This window comes from Aptenodytes forsteri, unplaced genomic scaffold, assembly GCF_000699145.1.
Source record: "Aptenodytes forsteri isolate BGI_AS27 unplaced genomic scaffold, ASM69914v1 Scaffold280, whole genome shotgun sequence".
Lineage (NCBI taxonomy): Eukaryota > Metazoa > Chordata > Aves > Sphenisciformes > Spheniscidae > Aptenodytes > Aptenodytes forsteri.
The window spans coordinates 1,119,835-1,138,817 of NW_008796042.1; the positions used below are offsets into that span (position 1 = coordinate 1,119,835).

The 18,983-nt window shown below is 45.3% G+C and overlaps 1 protein-coding gene across 1 annotated transcript in view; it reads left to right on the top strand.

Annotated features, from left to right (window-relative positions):
- The first annotated feature begins 10,716 nt into the window (after positions 1-10,716).
- LOC103904195 (calpain-13) overlaps positions 10,717-18,983 on the top strand; it is a 44,860-nt gene continuing 36,593 nt past the window's right edge. The window contains exon 1 of the mRNA XM_019473715.1: positions 10,717-10,953. Coding sequence (XP_019329260.1) covers positions 10,717-10,953 — 237 coding nt within the window. The remainder of the gene's footprint in view (positions 10,954-18,983) is intronic.

An 18,983-nucleotide genomic window follows, 5' to 3' on the forward strand; every position in this document is an offset into this window, starting at 1 on the left:
CATGTTATGACCAGCCACCTCATGGTCTTAATTTCACTGTGACAGTATTAGAGTTTGTCATAATTAGCTTCAAATGCCTCTTCTCCCCCTGCCCTGGTTTGGCTAGTAACCCCATTTTCAGGTTTTGAGTATATGCTGAAGAACATGGAATACCGGAGCAGCTGTCTGGCTTGTCTCAAACTGCAGCCTTTACTATCTCTACGCATTGGATGTCTTGTGGGAGCAAGGAGGAAAAGTGGACAGCAAGTTGCCTGTCTGACTGGAATACCAGCAGTGCATCCTTGTTGGCACCTTACAAATGACGAGATGTCAAGGAAGAAGAAGCTGCGCTGTGCAATGTATGCCACTAGTCAGCAAAGACTGAGGCAAGGACTGTGAACTGCAAATGTTTCTAGTAAACTGTCTGTGAATGATCTGCAGGCCAAGGATTCTTCACTAGAGGGTGGCAGGAATGTTTCTGAAAAACAAACAAATGTGAGACTGTTGCAATCTGTTCACACCAAGACAAAAAATTTATTTCATGCTTTTTTGTTTTATCTCGTGCCTACAGGGCTTTAACAAGGGCTGGATGCAGAAATGCCAAACAAGGGCTAATATGCTGATGGAAACAAGAATTTCATTTTGATGAGCCCTCCACAAAGGTCTGATTCTAATGGAGTCCCTGCTGTTTCATGGTACCCAATACTTGTTTATGATGAGGTGGATGAGGGACACCATGGTGAGAAGGGCAAAAGTGCTCCTTCACTTACTTAGTGCACTTACTTACCTTACTGAGCAGTTACTAGCAAAGTTTGGTAAAGCAAAACAGCAGTGCTATGACCAGATGAAAGGGTATCCATGTCACTTGCAAGGATAATGTCATGACAGCTCTGTTTAAAAAACGCTTCCATGTTACTCACAATGGGATGGGCTCATTCTCATGGAGAGTTTCAGTGCTAGCTGCCGTGGGGCCAAACTGGGCTTTCAGTTTTGTAGAGGTTCAGCACGTTCAAAGGGCTTTCATATTCTGTTCCTTATTCAAATGAAAAACGAAGTCCAAAATTTCCTGGGAAACCATGTTCTGAAAAATAATGTCAGACTGACTGTAGTGAGCTATTGCAATAACACTTGGAATCTTTTTTACATTGCAATGTTAAAAGTTTTGGATAATACAGAGAGGATCCTGAAGTGATGGGTTTTTCAGAAGCAAAAAGTGAGACTGTTCCAAAATCAAAATGGAGCCTAGTGGCATTATTGAAATGTATTACGTCTTTCTTATGGTGAAAATTCATTGCTAGTGGCTTTCATGTTTGACAGATTGGCATTTTTCTGAAGGAAAAATATTCCACTGGGAAATTCTAGTGCTAATATGGGTGTCGGTAGCAGGCTGCCTGTTTTTTTTATTCTTTTTATTTTTATTCTTGAAGAATTCCCACTGTAATCTGAAGTTGGTGGATATTTCTTCTGAAAATAGGACTCCAGAGAGATATATTTTTCACACCAAATCCCCCCTCCCTCAAGTGGCAGTAGGATCTAGCTGTGCGGATTCATTATGTACTGTTAAGCTGCTGCCACATTTCACTCCAGCAGCAGTTGTACTTCATTTACGAGCAAAATGATTCATATGTGAATATGGCAAAGTGCTGCAGCTCATGGTGAATTTGCACTAAAGGGCAGCTCGTGGGTGAGGACTGGGTAAAAACAGATGTTAAAGTGGGACTTTACTATTTGCCTGATAGTTTACACAGTCATAAAAGTTTGTGCTTCAGAAGGGCAGGTTCTGCCAGAAATATGAGTGCATAAACACAGAGCAAAGGAGATTGTCTATGAATAATATTACTCATAGCTTCCCTGCGTCTTGTCTAAGAGAAGCAAATAAACGGTAACACTTGACCTATATACAAAATTATGAATGAGGAAATGAAGTGGATTGATAGCGTTCTTCCATTAGTCCCGTAATGCAAAAGCAGTGGGACACCCAGTCACTGCAGCAAATGTGAAGGTGATGGAAGGAAGATTCCTCCTTTACACAAAACGTAGTTGTGTTCACTACACTGGAAAAATTCCCTGCCTGTTTCTTTTATTTACCATGGTATAAATTAGGAGTATTTCTGCTAAAAAGAGTGTGATCTTCACAAGGGTAAAAGCTGCAGAAGTAAGAAATGAAGACATATGTCTGAAATGTCGCAAAAGATAGCAGTCTTAATACTTCAGCACATAAGCTCTGTGGGTGGAGTGTTGCCTTTCTTAATGCCAAAGCTTCCACCAGTACTTGGGCAAAGTTATGCTGTTCTCTTCCCTGCTCCCCCCCCCCAAGATGATACAAAACTTCCTGCTTCAGAGAGGCTTCTGGCTATGCAGAACAGCAGTCTGCCCTCAGGAAAGCTGGGCAAAGGTGGGAGAAGATAAATATATTTAGTTTAAAATCTTTTCTAAAAGAAGCCCCAGTTTTGTGCATTTTTTGTGTATTTTTATTCTAGGGCAGAGAGGAATAAAGGTTCATTAAATCCCAAAATACATGAAATTCTGTGGTGCCAGCTGAGACCTTGCAAGCCATGCTAACTTCATAGAAAACACGGGTTCAGCAGCTCTTTTTGGTGTTTGCCCTTTGGTGCCTGTGCCCGCTGGACCAGAGGAAGGAACACACAGCAGCTGTTGGTCGTAAGCGTAGGGGCCCTCCTTTATTTGTGCTTTTAACAGCCCTGAGGTGGTAGCTGACAGTGTAGAAGCAGTTTTGAGTTTCCAGTGATCCCTCAGCATCTTTTGCTCGTGAGTGGATTAAGTTGCACAGCTACCCTGAGGTGGATTAATGTCCCTGCTCTGCAAAAGCGAACTTCAAGTCAGGGCAATGTTGCATCTGCAACAATCTCACAGGGTGCCACTAGCAGAAAACACCCCTGCTCTCCCAAGGCACAGCCTGTGCTTTTCACTCAAATGCCTCTTTTTTTTTCTTGCAGGCTCCCACAAACACTTAGGAGAGCAAATAATCCAAAGGCTCATTACTGTGCATAAACCCCTCTGCCTTCTGGGTTTCCTTCTTTGGAGCCAGTGTGAAAATGGACACATCAATACAGCCGTCTGCAGAAAAACTGACAATCTCAAAATGGTGTCATGCTGCAATAACTGAAATCTCCTGCCAGGTTGGTGATGGTGCTTTCTAATCAACTTTGCAATGAATATTTCTTAAATCATGTTAATCCACCATTTAAGCAGAGATATCAGTTCCAGACAATGAATCATCATACCTGGAGGGGAATATACCTGCTGTTTCCCCAGAGAGCAGGCGATTAACAGCACGCGTGCTGTCAGATGAGCTAGTAGCACTGGCATTTATCACCCCAGAGCTCCTTTTCTGCAACGGAGAAATCTTTGCTCCCTGCTTCTGGTGCAATCAGCTTTTATTTATGTAGCAGTTGTGGAAAACGGCTCTTAAAGGAAAACTGCACCTGTTTTGCTCTCTGGGGCAGGTTTTGCTCTGATTTACATGGATGCATTTCCTATTAGAGTTTGCTAAATGTTGAGTTCTCATGCAGAAATGAGAGCCCTAAAATGTGAGTAGGCAGGATGCAGTGCACAGCTTTTTAAAGATTGAGTTCTGGAGACCCACAGAACTAAATTAAACATTGATGAAGAAGCTGAACTGTCTTTCTTTTTCATGAGCACTTTTATGTTCTCATCTCCCCAAGCTCCTAGGGACCAGCTGCTATGGGAACTGCTAACATCCCACCTCAAAGAGACTGCAGTCCAAGTAGAAAGTCTTGCTCTGAAGAAATTTCTGAGTCCAGGTGATTCTGTTGCTTTGGGTAAGGAAAGAACTATGCATTGGTTAAGTTTTTCTGTTAATCCCCAAGCTAAACTGCATGAACATTCACTGCAGAGTAACTTTTCTTTCGATGAATAAGCTTGAAAAAGAGAGGATAACTTACTGGGCGGAGTACCTAACCTGCTGTGTACATGCAGCCATAACCTGAGCTGGTTTTCCATTTGCTAGCTCGGGTATTGGTAGCAGAGGTGCCTTAGCACAGTGCTTAAAGTGCACTAACCATGCAGGTCTTCAGGTGACCTTTGCAACCACTGTGGACTTCTGTGCTGCCACTGCTGTGTCCCACTTGCATGCGGCCTAGCCGGCCTGAAGCCAGCCTGGATGCTGCCGCATGAGCTGCAGCTCCAGAAACGGTGAAGCACAGAGATAGTTCTCTGAGAAGGGGCCTCAGGAGGTCTCTGAATCCCACTCCAGCTCAAAGCAGGGTTGACTTCCAAGTTAGGTGATGTTGCTCATGGCCTTGTCCAGCTGAATGTCTCCAAGGGTGGAGATGCTCCAGTCTCTCCAGGCATCTGTTCCTGGGCTGAACCACCCTGAAGAATTTTTTTTCTCTCCAACCATGTGTAATTTCCCTTGCTGCTGCTTGTGCCTTTTGCCTCTGCCTGTCTGCTGTGTGCCTTCAAGAAGAGTCTGGCCCCACCTTCTCTGTAAATGCCTTTTAGTTAGTGGGAGACTGCAATTAGGTCTCTTTTAGGTTTCTGCAATTAGGCTCTCAGTTTCTTCTCTCGCATGTGTACTCCAGCCCCCTGACCATCCTGGTGGGTTTCTGCTGGACTTGCTGCACTTTCAGTGTCCCTCTTACACTAGACAGCTCGAAACTGGACATAATATTGCAGATACGGTCTCAAAAGCGCTGCACAATGTGAATGTGCTGCACCCATTCCCTTGGATTTTAGGGGAAGGATCCCCTGCCTTGACCCGCTGGCTATGCTGCAGCTCATGCAGCCCAGGATGCTGTGGGTTTGCTTTATTGCAAGGGTGCGTTGTTGGCTTTCGATCAGCTTGCTGTCCACCAGGACACCAAGGGCCTTTTCTTCAAAAACACGTTTACAGTCTGTAGGAATACACTTAGGACTGCTGCCAGGGAGTGTGTCCCTGAGAATGTGCTGCACCCATTCCCTTGGATTTTGGGCCTCTTTAGGCTATCTCAGTTTGGCCTCCCAAAAATGAAATAACCTCCTCCTTCCTATACTTTTGCTAGATACTCTTTAATTCTTTGGCTTTGGGCTTTAGAATAACGGAGGCCAGTCCCCTAGGTCTCCTAAATATATGGATAACTCTTACTTCCTCAGGCAATCCTGGAGGAAATGAACTACCCAAGTGAGTGAACTGATGTGGAATTTAGGTAAGAGCCCAGTGTAAATGCTAACAGGTATTGGCCTAAAAGTATCAGCTACTTTTACTGCTGCAGAAAGCACAGCTATGATAACTTGTCTCGTGGTGAGTCGTGCCAGGCTGTGCCTGGATCCAGGATGATTGCTGCATTTCCTGGTGGTGTGAGGAGGAAAACAGCTAATGTGAAATTGTGGGAGGTGCAAACAAATCATGTTTTCTTATAACAGTAACTGTGATTGAGGCCACAGTTAACCACGGGAAACTATCCACCGTCATAGGTCGATAGACAATTCATTGTGCGTGGCTAATAGGAGCTTTTGCCATGCCAGGACATACGTTTACTTAAGGCGTGGCGAAAGCTGCCCTATAAAGGAGAACGGGGATGGTGCCAGCCTGTCTGTCACTCTGTTGGTGGTGGCTGGAGAGTTACACCGGAGGCATTGCAGGTAAAATATCACTTTGCTGTTTACTTAGTACAAGATGACGCAGGTGAAATACAAGTAATAGTGCTGGAAAAGCACCACAGCCATGTTGAGAGGGATTTGGTCTTGGGGAGACAGAATAAATTAGAGTCCCCATCCTTAATGTTACCTGGAGGGAAAGAAAAGATGAATTTGCTGTCCTTAGAAAGAGCCTTACAGTAAAACGGTAAGTTGTCAGAAGTAATTGGATCAAGTGGGAGTGGAGATCCTAAGAGGAGGAGGAGGACTCTCTAGTTACTGCATGCTGCTGTTAAATGAGGTAGAAAAAAGGTATCTGGAACTGTCCTATGCTATGTATGCAAAACTAGGAGAAAATTGACTTAATAAATAGCCAGAAAGGAGTAGTTCACAGACTGTTTGGAACAGAAGGTCATGCAAAATGCCACTGGGAAAGTAGTCTCCTGGAGGGTTGCCAAAGTGCCTGGCTTTGGTTTTGATTTTCTGAGGTATTCAAGGCTTTCGCACATTGTATGTACAAGGAGCTGTTGTCCGTCTGGGGTTTGGGATGGCCAAGTTCAGGTCCCTGCTCTGCCTCTGCAGTTTGCTGTCACTGTGGGCAAGCTGCTGAAAAGCAGCAGCAGAAAATTTGTATCTTCTCTGAATGCAAGGAGAGCTAATAAACTCATGCTTTCTTTGATTATAAGACAATTCTGGAACTGAGTCCCCAAAGTTTTTACAATGCTCCAAATACATGAATGACAGGGTCTTAGAGGGAATGAATGCTTGCCGTACTGTAGCATATATTGAATATTATGGGTGAGATGAAATGTACATTGATAGTTTGGAGTGTTTGAGAGGGAACAGGGGAAGAAGGGCTGCTGGATTTTTGGCTTTTCTGGTATTCTTTGTAGTGTTTGAGAAAATTCAGCTGCTGTTCCTAAAGTACAGAAACCCAGCTGAGCCAACATGTAATGGAAGTGTTTTGGGAAAACTGGTGGAGAGGAGAAGGTGGATAGTTCAGCTAGGAAGTAGACACATGTTTCTAATTGCCTATTTCCACTTTCTACTCAGTGAAAAATATCAGAAGCCATTGAAGGAAATTATGTCTGTACTCTGACATAAATCTTTATGCAAAGTGCAATTAGCTGTCAGTAGCATTTGCCACCATTGAGTACCTGATTATAATAGTTGCTTGACATCTTTCGTGAATGACTGCTGGAGGCAGATGAGACACACCCTTTGCTGCTAGCTTTTAAGCTATTTAATGCAGAAAATGGTGGGTGCTTGGGGTTCCCAGGTTAGTTTCTGTGGGGGTCACCAAACTTTTTGCTCTGATATCCTCAGAGACTCCCCTTTCCTTCCCATCCCTTCCAACTGTCACACCTGATCTCTTTTTCTCCTTCTCTCTGTAGCTTTTCCACTGCTCCCCTTCCCTTCCTCAACCTTTGTCATTTGACCCTTCCTCTGAGACAGACAGCGAGAAGGATCTCTCTCTGCTGAGAAGGAAGAGGGACCAAAAAAGAGCAGTAGATGCAAAGTTGGGCGTGATTCCTTTCTCCGTTTCAGATAAGTAAATGTGTTGGATGAGATCCCAGGACTAAGTAAATGTATGTTTAACCCCTTCTGACTAATAATTTTTCTTCCTTAGTTGAGAGTCAGTCTCTTGTTTTTCTCCAGTGTTTCACAATATGTCTGAACCAGCTTTTGTGAGTGTTTGAAATCTCTCCTTCTCTCCCCAGGTCTTGTGGCAGGGAGCAGTGCAAGTGCCTCTCAGACCCATTGCATTATAACTTTGTCCCTTTAAAGTCTTTCTGCCTCAGAGTTCAGTAACAGTAAGAAGCTCCCCAATCAGGCAGGCAATATTCTGCTTTTAAAAGCTGTTGTGATCTTTGCTGTTGCTGGTGCACCCGTGAGAGCCAACCTGTGGCCAGGGCTCAGGTTGCTGCTCCGAAAGAGGTGGCCAGCAGAGCGTGCTGGTGCGGACAGGACAGTGCTAGCCAGGTGCGTGTGACCCCATGGGCTGCCTGCGCAGTGGCGTGGACAGATGTAGAGCTCATGTATCTGTGCATGCGTGCATCCAGACACAATGCTGATGAAGTTATTCCTGCAAGGGAAAAATAGTTAAGTAAGTGTATTATTTTCTTCAGTCTGGTTGCTAATTTATTCCGGATATGTTAAACAATGTAATTAAACACACACACACACATGCTAAAAACTCTTGTTCTCTGTCAGAAGAGAGGGAACGCGTGTCAGACCCAGCCTTCAAGCTCTGTTAGTTTTAATTTGAGTTTTGGAATTAGTAATCAGTTTTGCTGGAACACTGTTGCAAGAAATAGATCTTAGCATGCATGGGGCCTGGGCACAGTTTCAAATGAGTATTTGTTAAGAAGATGCCATTCCCTTGTCGTGTTATGGTACATTACATGAGATTTATTTCTATTGTATTAAAAAATGCAAGCCCAAGGGGAATGTTCTCTCTTTTTGCTGGCCGAGGGTGATTTCTGAATTCCATTTGATTTTTTTTTTATGGGGCTTTTAATTAAAACAGGAAGATGCAAACCTACTTATTTTTCTAGGCTGTTGTTACAATGCCAGGAGGCCAAGTGACTTGAAGCACTGAGAAAGGTGCTTTTTACACTAAGTAAAAAGTTTGTATGGGGGGGGCTGTATCACACCTCCAGTGTGGCTGGTGTGTGGTTTTCACGTGTGAACGATTCACAATAAAAATCGGAGGCTTTGCTCTTACTGGAGCCATCTGCTCTCTTTGTACCGTACCAGGAACATATCAGATCTACTGTTTGGTAGGAAAAGAGCCCTTTAATCTACTTTAAAAAAAAAAAAAAAAAAAAAGCTATGGCATCTGGTGGCTTGAAACCGAAACTAAGTGACTTCAGGCTAGAAATTAGCACAGTGAAATTAGTCAACTATAGGAGTGGCTTGCCCAGGGCATGTGGTGGATTTTCCAGTGCTAATTTATGGGAAGGTACATCTTAAGTGGAAGCCAGGAGCTAGGGGCAGGAGTCGCTGGATCAAGTGCAGTGGCATCTGTCATGCAAGAAGCCAGAGGAGGTGATCACAGTGATCCTTCTTGACCTTAAAAGTCTGCTAACGTAGGGCTTCACCAGGGGCTTCTCTTTTCATAAGGAGAGGGACAAAAGGGGAATTATAGCTCAGGACAGTTAAATTTTTGTTTTTGTGAGGACAAGTGCAAACGAAGGGTGAAAGCTGGCATGGATCTCAAGTTATATTTTGACCCAGCAACATGTAATTTTGCATGATGAAAGGTGCTGGAGGAACCTGGAGGCAAGGCAGGCTGAACAGCCTTCCTGCTACTTCTCTGAACCCTGAACTCCACAAGAGAGCTTTTTAGCTGAAGGAAGATCCCCAGGAGATGGTGCACACATGTGCATCTCTCCGTACATCCATATGGCTCTGGGGAGTGCACCTGAAAGCCCCTACTCTGGTTAGACAGAACAAATGGCTTTTTTAAAGCTCTGGTGCCACTGCCTGTCCAAACATGCAAGTTTTCCGCCTTCCTGTGCCCTTCTCCTACTCTATCTCAAAAGCCCTCCCACCCCACAGTCCAGCATCTCCATGGACATGCACTGCCACTGCCTCCCTTTGGAACAAAAGTAGATCTTTGATGGCAAGAGTCCTGCTGTGCTCTTTGATGACTATAAAGGGGACAGAGTCCACAACGGGAAATTTTATCTCCTGCATCCTTCCCTAGCTGTGCCAGCAGATGTATTAGACGTTGAGGTGCTGGAGCATGTCCAGAGAAGGGCAACGAGGCTGGTGAGGGGTCTGGAGAACAAGTCTTACGAGGAGCGGCTGAGGGAACCGGGGTTGTTTAGCCTGGAGAAAAGGAGGCTGAGGGGAGACCTCATCGCTCTCTACAACTACCTGAAAGGAGGTTGTAGCCAGGTGGGGGTCGGTCTCTTCTCCCAAGTAACTAGCGATAGGACGAGAGGAAATGGCCTCAAGTTGCGCCAGGGGAGGTTTAGATTGGATGTGAGGAAAAATTTCTTTACTGAGAGAGTGGTGAAACATTGGAACAGGCTGCCCAGGGAAGTGGTTGAGTCCCCATCCCTGGAGGTATTTAAAAGACGTGTAGATGAGGCGCTTAGGGACATGGTTTAGTGGGCATGGTGGTGTTGGGTTGACGGTTGGACTCGATGATCTTGGAGGTCTCTTCCAACCTTAATGATTCTATGATTCTATGATTAACAGGTCTGTCCATTCTAGGGTTTCACTGCGTGTGTGAAATGTTCACTTTTCCTAAGTGAATTGTCCCTTTCCGTTAGACACATTAACAAAGAGGGGTTCGAACATGCTCCAGGCTGGAATAGCTACAGATGCCATGCAATGACTGCCCAGTTTAAATATGAATCTACAATTCAGATCTGTTTAAACACTGGCCTCCAGATGAACTACTGAGTCCAAAAACCCCAGACCTTCGTGCACACTCATGTGAGCCAGTAGTGCAGGTGGGATCCAGCTCTGGATGTTGCAGCTTGGTGCCATCTCAGCACTGTAGCTTTAGGGAGTCTGGTGGAGTGTTTGTGTAAGCTGGTAGGAAGCCACCCCCTAATCTGTCTGGGGTCTTTGGAGCAGATCCCAAGGAAAGGCAAGTCTCTGCCTTCTTTAGGTCTCACAGGGAGTGACTGTCAAGCACTCACTTGTGGAAATGAAATAAATAACTCAAAAAATGCCCTGGGCACAGGTGTGATCCATGGCCAGAAGAGTCCTGGGTACCTCTGAGCAGCCTCCCTGCTCACACCACCTCCCTCCTCCCCTGTGTCTGCAGCTCCTGCTCCATCCCCTACGCTTGCTTATGTTGCAGATGTACCTCAATGCTAACACAGCGGCTCGCTAACAGCTTTGCTCTCTGTCCTCAGGGAAGACTCAAAATTGAATTTGTAGCAGTGACAGCACTGGTTTAAGATAAACCAGTTGGGATTTGACGACTACTCTTTCCCCAGGCATGTCCAGCTAATAAGGATTTTGTCACTGTGACTGCCCTCAGCTTCACAAGCTGCTGCTCCACAATCCTCTTGGTGTGGGGAGGTGTTTGCTTTCCCACACACTCCTAAGGCACCACTTCGGATCAGGAAACTAATGGCAGTCCATGTCTCTCCTTCACAGGAAAGGGGCACAATGCTTGCCCCTGGCTCTGCTCTGATGTGGGAGCAGGGCTGGCAAACAACAGGGGCAACGGGAAGCCTCCAGAACCTGAAGAAATTTAATAACCAGGACTTCAACCGCCTGCGAGCCTTGTGTCTGAGCCAAGGACTGCTTTTTGAGGATGCCACCTTCCCTGCCCATGTCAGCTCCATCGGTCCCAACCTGCTCCCAGAGGATAAACTGCGGCAAATACAATGGAAGAGGCCAACTGTGAGTTATGCCAGCTGGGGTGTTTCATAGCCCTGCTGCTGAATGGGAGCGCTGATGGCCAGGGGCTGAAGGCCTTCACCTTGGGGAAGGAAATCTGTGCTCAGCAGGGAAGTAGATCCCAAGGGGAGCGCTGGGAGCGCAACACTGCAAGGAGGGATCCTTGCTGTGGGATGCGTAGAGGGAAGATAACTTCTGTATCATTAATGATTTCATTGGGTACATTTTTGTAGGAAGTTTGTTTCCACCTGTGAACCTCACTAGAACTGGTGTTCCCACTTTGATCTGCTTCTAGAGGACTTTGTGCGAACCTGAAAAGCTGTCAAATTCTATTAAAGATCTCTGATTTCTGTAATCCAAGCCACTGACTCAGCAATAGCTGTTTTAAAGTAATTGGGACAAGGCATGAGATGAAGTACGTTTGTCTGCTGATTCCCAGTTGCAGTTTAATAGGCAGTTGTCATAATCTGGCATATGGATGTTTAAATTGGGAGGTGGAATCACATACTCAGCTCTTTTATCCTAGGACCTAATTCAGAGAATCTTTCTATTGTCAGACTGTGCTGTATAGCACTGCTGTGTACCGTTTGCTGCTGGTGCAGCTGCTGGATTTGCCACGTGCTGCCCTTTTGCTGGGTTTTGCTGAGCGCACCGCTAGTGCCTGGGACCTTTGGCTTCCCTGGGTTGGAGCAAACCAGTTCATCTCCCTGAAGGCAACCCCTCAGGGTGTAGAGACAGTAACTGTGAGACTGTAGAGACAGGACAAGACAACTAGAAAAGATTTATTTGGATGGCAGATGCAAGTAGGGCAATGAGGGTATGCTGGAGCTTGGCAGTGTGGTGGCCTTGGCATAGCAGCAGCAGAGGCTGCTGCTAGCATGGACATTGAAAGCCATGGCTCACAGAAGGGAAGCAGGCTCGCCCAGGGAGCCTGCACAGCTGCTAAATGTGGGTGCCTGAATGGAAAGGCAGGAAGCCCTGGTGTAAAAGGAATGTGATGTGGTAAAGCATCAGATAGAGCAGAAACTGCAGCCTGGACACCAACAGGGCTGTGGTTGCAGTGTTGTGGTGATAGGGATGGGGCCTGAGGCTTGAACTTGTCACTACCTATTGCTGCAGCAGGGCCTGAAAGTGTGAGAGAAATTGTGTGTGCAGAGGTACAGGCACTTCCAATCTGTGTTGACGCTTTATCACATGGCTTGGTAGGTGTGGAGGTGCTGGGTGCAGATGTCTGGGTGTCCTCTGTGGAGCTGCTATGAAGGGATCGTTCTCCTCTGCAGAAGCAGCTCCTACTGCTGGCTGAACATCTGGGCTTCTCCTCAGGCAGCCTTTCTTCAAATCCGGGTCCAGTGAGAATGCAGCTGGGGCTGTGTTTTTTACATCAGCACTCCGCTTACAGGTTTGTAGCATGTGGGGATAATCTGTCTTGAAATAGGGGTTATAGTAGAAGAGTAACTAAAAAATGCAAAGGAGAGGAGTTGCCACCATTTCCAGACTGAGAAAGACAAAGATACGATAACTAAGCATTAGACTCACAAAGACAAACACGGATATTAGAAAGGACTCTCAGGGGCATTTTAAAGATGAATAAACTGGATTAAAATGTTATGATACAGTTCTGTTAAGTACTAACTACCCTGGTGTTTTTGCCATTTGGGAGCAGCAGAGAAGAGTAGGATTTCAAAAGCATACAAACTGACTTAGAAACCCCAATACCACTAATTTTGAGGCACCACAGTGTGGGATGAACATCTATCCTACTTGAATATCCTGAGAGTTATTTCATGTGCAAAGGGACTGACGTACCTTGCCAAAAGCAGAACCTGCTGCTGCTAGTGCTTGAAGTTTGTCAGGTGAGGCAGGTGCTGGAGAATTCCCTTCCATTCTGCTGAATCCGTGAAGATTAAGCTGATGAATGAAAGTTTTTGTGGAATCGGTTTCAGAAATTTGCAGAGGTCCTCTCTTTCCCAGCACTTCCCTTTTGAAGTTTTTTTTCAGCAATCACTACACAGTTTCCAGCATCACCCCACCAAATTGACTGAAATCAATCGCATCCAACAATTTTCAGGAAGGAGCGGGATGAAAAGTCATTGGCTTTGTCAGAGCTCTCCTCCAAATAATTAAACCGTACACTCACGGCCCAAGGTTCACGACGTGAACGTTGAAAAGCCTTTTCCTCTATTAGAGAGGTTAAGGCAGGATCACCAGCTGCTGTTCCATGACGTACTCAAGGGACAAAAGGTGAGACTGCTGACTCAACTGGCTCGTCTGGAACAGAAACCCAGGATGTTGGTGCTGAAGAAGGCTCCAATTTAATTTTTTTTTTTCTCGGTTTGACCAACATTTCCACCTGTAGCCATTTCCCGACCAGCCAGGCTTCATCCTGCTAGACAAGATGCAAGGTGAAGGGCAATGGTGCCAACTGCCTGGGGAGCCCAACCAGAAGTTCTCAAATGTCACCACAACACCCATGCTGTGTCATGGTGACATGAAAGCGTGGCCTCCATCTCCTGGCAGAATGAAGCAGGGGCAGAAGTTGCTAAATAGCAGTGGTTGCTTTTCATTTATAGAGCTGCAGATGTTTTGGGCCAAGGGTCAGGAAGTAAATAAAACTATTTGCATTTCAAATGTCCTGAAAGGCCAGTGCTGCATCCAGTTGCCTCTGGGAGTTTGTCCCCGGGGATGAAGAGGGAAGGCTGCGGTGTTAGGAGTCAAAGTGCCCCATTCCTGAAGTTTTTCAGTTGGGCACCTCTCACCCATGCAGAAATGTTCATAAACTCTTTGTTCTTAGGTCATTGCAATGCTAACTGTAAGGATACATGATCCCAGGTGTTTAAGCTACCTAAACTACTTGGCAAAGAGATACCTATAATTTCCCCGAGGGAGACTGTTTCTTACCTGAATACATATCCCAGAGAGTGAGCATAGTTACATCCTGCCGACAGAGCATGGCCAATTTAATCTATGTCTATATTTTTCACAGCCTCCACCATTAGCTCCCTCTGACATTCAAAAAATTTGGCTGGAAATGTACCTGTGACAAAACTGGCATCTTGGTCCTAATAATCTCTTAGCCTCCATTTTCTGAGTCATATAGGATCTGGTTATTTAAGTGGTAGATGGCAATTATAACTGCTGTCATTGTTCCAGGTCCAACTGAGCAGTTGAGCAACATGCTGCTTCTATTTTACCTTGTACATTGTCAAGAGAATTGCCAATTACGTTCAGACTTTGGAGTCTTCATATCTGGGGGTAATGTATAAAGTAGCGAGAAAACAGCTTGATTTTCAGACAGCAATAGTCAGTGGTGACAGAAACAACTTGCTTTGACATGTAAAGTGAGCTGATTTAATAATGGGAGTCCCTGAAGGGGGAGGTGGATCAGGAGCACCAAGACAAAATTTGAAATGTCACTTTTCCTAACTCTGCAATAGTTGCAGTTTCCCATCAGATGGGAACTGCTCCAGGCCGTGGTTTCGTCCCCAGGCCCTCAGTCTGCGTCCAAGGAGTGTGTGTAATTTGTAACACAGATTTTGCATGTGGTAATTCAAGCATTACTAGAGGTGGGGCTGGAGGTATCAGATACAGCAGGAGCTCTGCAATTAACTGATTTTTTGGTTCACCCACAGTTTGGAGAAATGGAAAAAAGTTCTATTTTAGACCAAACAAAGTATTTTCTGTAGCTGAGCTTTCCTAAAGATCATTCAAAGGGAAATTCTCCTTGAAGAGTTATGTCAGATTTTAAAAACTGAGATGCTCCTTTAAAAAATGTTCAGAACACATTCTTTCATTGTTTGATGCTTTTCCTTCATACAAGCAATTGAGTGGAACAGAGGAAGTCACAAAATTATTTGCTGTTGCTGAATACACGTTTTTAATCAATTAATGTTTTAGCTAAAGATTTCACTCTGTTCTGATCATAATGCATTATACGATACAGATGCAAAAAGAAACTAAATTGGGATGATCCAGACAATGTGAACTGTGGTGGTGCTGAATTCTGAGTGCTTGATTTTTGCTAACATTGGTTATATTTTCAAACGTGGGTTATGTGTGACGGGAGAGAGATTACCACGTATGCAGCAGTGCCTTGGCCCTGAACAAGGGATAGCCCAGCATGGTGCTTGATATGGTGCCCGTTATGAACTCGGTTAAGGACAGTCCCCGATCTTCAGTGCTTACGCTTTATAAGGCTAACATGGGCAGTGGGTGAAGCTGCTGAAGGTTTTTCTCAAGAGTCTTCAAGGTCACAGTCTACTGCTCCTGCAGTTGCTCACCCTTCATCTCTTGGGGACCCTGTAGCTACCTTATGGGGTGAGGGATTGCTGAGCAAGGTGTAGGAGGCTCCGTCCCCTGTTGAACATAGGCTGTGACTTGCGTGCGGGGCAACCAGAAGAGAGGGAAAAGCTGCAAGGTGGCCAATGGAGGTTTGAGGGTCAGCATGAGAGAATTCCCTGAGTGCCTCTGATGTGACTTGTAGGAGGGTGCGTGGTGAAAGGACTGTCTGAAATAGCCAACATTGGTTTCCTCTGCATCGTCGCAGTCTGTTTGTGGCATCAGGGCACAGACTTCTTGGGTATTTGTCTCATGTGTCTGGTGTCAGGGGAAGGGAAGAGTAGGGTCTAAAAGAAGTTCTTGGATAGAAGCCACAGAAAGAGGCTACTTTAGTGTGAACTTGAGCAAGGTATATACCTTGTTCCCTTAGCAGAGATTCAGGGAACCGTACTATTGCACTTAGCATCTAAAAAGCACTGGAGAAAATGATACACTTTGAGTCAATGCTTGCTTGCTGGAAAAAGCGATTTGTCATTTGATTCAGTAATTTTGCAAAAGGGCTTGCTCACATTTTTTCCTCTCTTCCTCTGTCCCTTCCCAAAGCAAATGTAACCTTCTTTTGGCAACAGAGTGCCTATCATGATTCTACACTGCTTTTGGTGATCAGTATTTGTTTATTGGCATTTTATTTAATTCCCAGAGATTTCCAGGAAGTAACATCAACGTTAAGGAATTCTGAACCCAGGAACTGACTAAACCAAAATGGGCCCTTTAAAAAAAAATTGTTTTGAAGTTAGGATCTTTCCAGACAGATAAGCTGAGCTGAAGTTCCTACTGTATCAGCCTTGGCCTGTCTGTAGCTGGAGGGGAGAAAAAGATAGGTTTTATTCAGGCAAGAAATCAGACAACAGTTTGAAGTTAACCTAAAAACTTAGCTCTAATAGCACAGGGGACAAATGAAGAAAAACCTACCAAAAAAAAAAAAGGAGGAAAAAGAAATGTGGATTGTCACCTTAGCTGCTTTAATAAGGCAAGTTATGAGAAACGTGCGGTGATGAGGGATAGTGCTGTCCTGCATTACCTGCAGGTCTGTCACCGTGGGGCCGTTCTCTGGCATGAGCCAAAGCTGCCTGCCAGCTGTTTGTGGTGGAGTTCACAGCTTCAGTATATCCCAGAGGCCACAAGGCCCTTGGATCCTGTTCAGTATTTCTCCTTGATGAAAATCAAAATCAATTCACCTTATTTTTGAGTGTGCATGTGCAATCAGTGTAATTGAACGGGAGCAGCATTTCCAGGCTGCCATTGTCTCAGCCCTTGCCTACTCAGCTGATTGCATCTGACTTCAACTTCAGAGTTCATATCTTTGGGCTGAGGAAGCTGCAGTGCGTCACCATTTATTACATCTCTCTTTCTGCACAGGCTTTAGATGAGGAGGGTTTATTTGCACAGTATCTCCAGGCTCTTGCTTTTGGAAAGGGCTGGTTGCGGGGGGGGATGCATGCGTCCCGGGTTGAGGGGAAACCAGCTCTGCTATGATGGTCTGTTGACTCACCCACTTCCCTGTTTCTCAGGCTGGGGAGTCAGCTAGCGGGATTATACGGCTGTGGTGGCCACAGGGGAATAGTTGATAACGCTGTGCCACTTTGAAAACTTCACCCTGTACTGAATGGTCTGAGCGGGAGGTTTCAAGACCTCTAAGGAAACTGTCTCTCAAAGGCTCAGGGTAGACAGGGCTACCTCCCTTGTTTACATCTGTTATATTTACCTCCTTTGCTTGCAGTTGTCATTGTTTTTTTAGCACTGAGTCACACAAAGCAAACAGGTTGCAGGTAAAATCTGAGACAGTTTCTGTTTCTGCTGGCTGTTGGTCACCAGTCCATCCTCCAGCACGACTTGTGGGCTCCCCACCTGTGCAGAGTCTGAGGCCCTCTTTCCTCCATGGCGAGAGACAGCAAGCTGGAGCAGAGGAGGGTTTTTTTAAGCAACTGAGGCTTTTGTGTTGAAAACAGGCAATTAGGAATTGAGCTATTCTGCTGTAAAGCAGGGAATTGAGTTCTGGTGATGGAAGCAACCCCCTTGAGATTAGCCTGGTTTTTTCTGTCTAAGAGAATGTCAAAGAAAAGCAGAATATAAGTTTAAAAAAAAAGATTAGGCAGATTCAAGGAGACAGATTCCTGATTCCCATGAGGTCTAATAAACACAAAACTGTGGGTAGAGCCTCCAGCCTGGGAAGTCCTTTAGCCCCCAAGTGATGGAGAGTGGGAGGATGTATGTGGGAGGAGCATTAGTTTTGACTTGCTTTGTTATCCTGCTCCCTCTCCAAGCTGTCAGAGATAAGTCATTGCAACAGGCAGACCTTCAGTGTGACCCAGCGCAGCTCATCCTTTGTTCACTTCGTTACTCTAACTGGCTTATTTCTGTTTTAGCTATTCTGTGGAGATTTCCTGTGGTTATGGGATGTACGACAGTGGTGTGCCTGACCCCTCCTCAGCACACTGCTAGGCAATGCCCTCAGCCCAGGGAACTGCAATACCACATTTGCTTCTTAATCCAGAGCAACACTATTACAGGAAGAGCAGTGATGCTGAATTAAGATTTGTCCAGCTGAGAACAGAGTTTAGCTTTCAATCAATAGCAGCCTTTTTATTTTTCTTAACTGGTGTGGGTTAAACAGGGAGCACTGTGGCTCACGATGACAGGATGTGTCAGGAAGGTGAAGCTGGGGCAGGAGGGAGCAACACAAGTACAGCCAAAGGGAAAGATGCGGTGCTGTGGCAGGAACAGAAGCGGGGCTGGGATTTTACTGTAGGGTTAAGGTGAACTGATTGGGAGGTGGCTCTGCAAAGAGTCATCTCCTGCCACAGTGTCCTTGTGCCTTTATTCAGGATCATGCTGGGTCAGCAGGGAAATCTGTGGAAAAGTGGCCATGGCCAGACTACCGTACTGAGAAGCAGCCTGCAGTCAGACTGGCTTACGCTGCCCATGAAATCCCACCTCGGGCTTCCAATTTTCCACAAAAATGTCTGACTGAGTTCTTTACGTATGTCTGCATATGGCCTACATCTGTACTACTTATCCCTAGCTGCTTCTGCGGACTTGCTCTTCCATAAAAATGCTGAGCAATTATGAAAAGAAATTTAGAGACAAATGCATGTACAGGGTGCTCTCCTTCCACCACTCAAATTAATTTTCCATCTTGCCCTTTGGATAAGCAGTACTTCCGTGGCAAGACTATTCTCTAGAGTATGAACTGGTTTGAACTTGAACTTCTCTTTTATTTCGAATATGTAATGAAGTCTTCAGTGGGCCAGGGAAAGCGAGTGATGATAGTGTTGTCCTGGGGGGATGAGTTCAGGCAGAACGCTTGACTTGCAGCCCATATGGTTGCCTTCACTGCTGGACTCGTAGATACTCTGAGAAGAGACCACGTGCCTCCTTAAGCTCCCTCTTCTTTCCCCCTCTAGCTAAAACTGAAAAGTCTTGAGGAAAGTGCCACAAAGCCTTATCATAATTTCTCAGGGAAACAGGGCACTGCTTCTGGGCAGACTTATAGTTAAATCTGTAGTTTCTCTATTTGTCGTGCAATTTAAGCACTAGAAAATAGTGAGGCTTGCACGTTTTGTGTAGCAGTAACTATGTGCATAGCTGTGTTTTGCAATAATAAATGATAGTTTCTGGTGTTTCATGACTGCTGTATTCTTGCCTTTGAAGGAAGAGGAGCTAATTGGAGACTTCCTTTCCTCCCTTTCCTTCTGGTT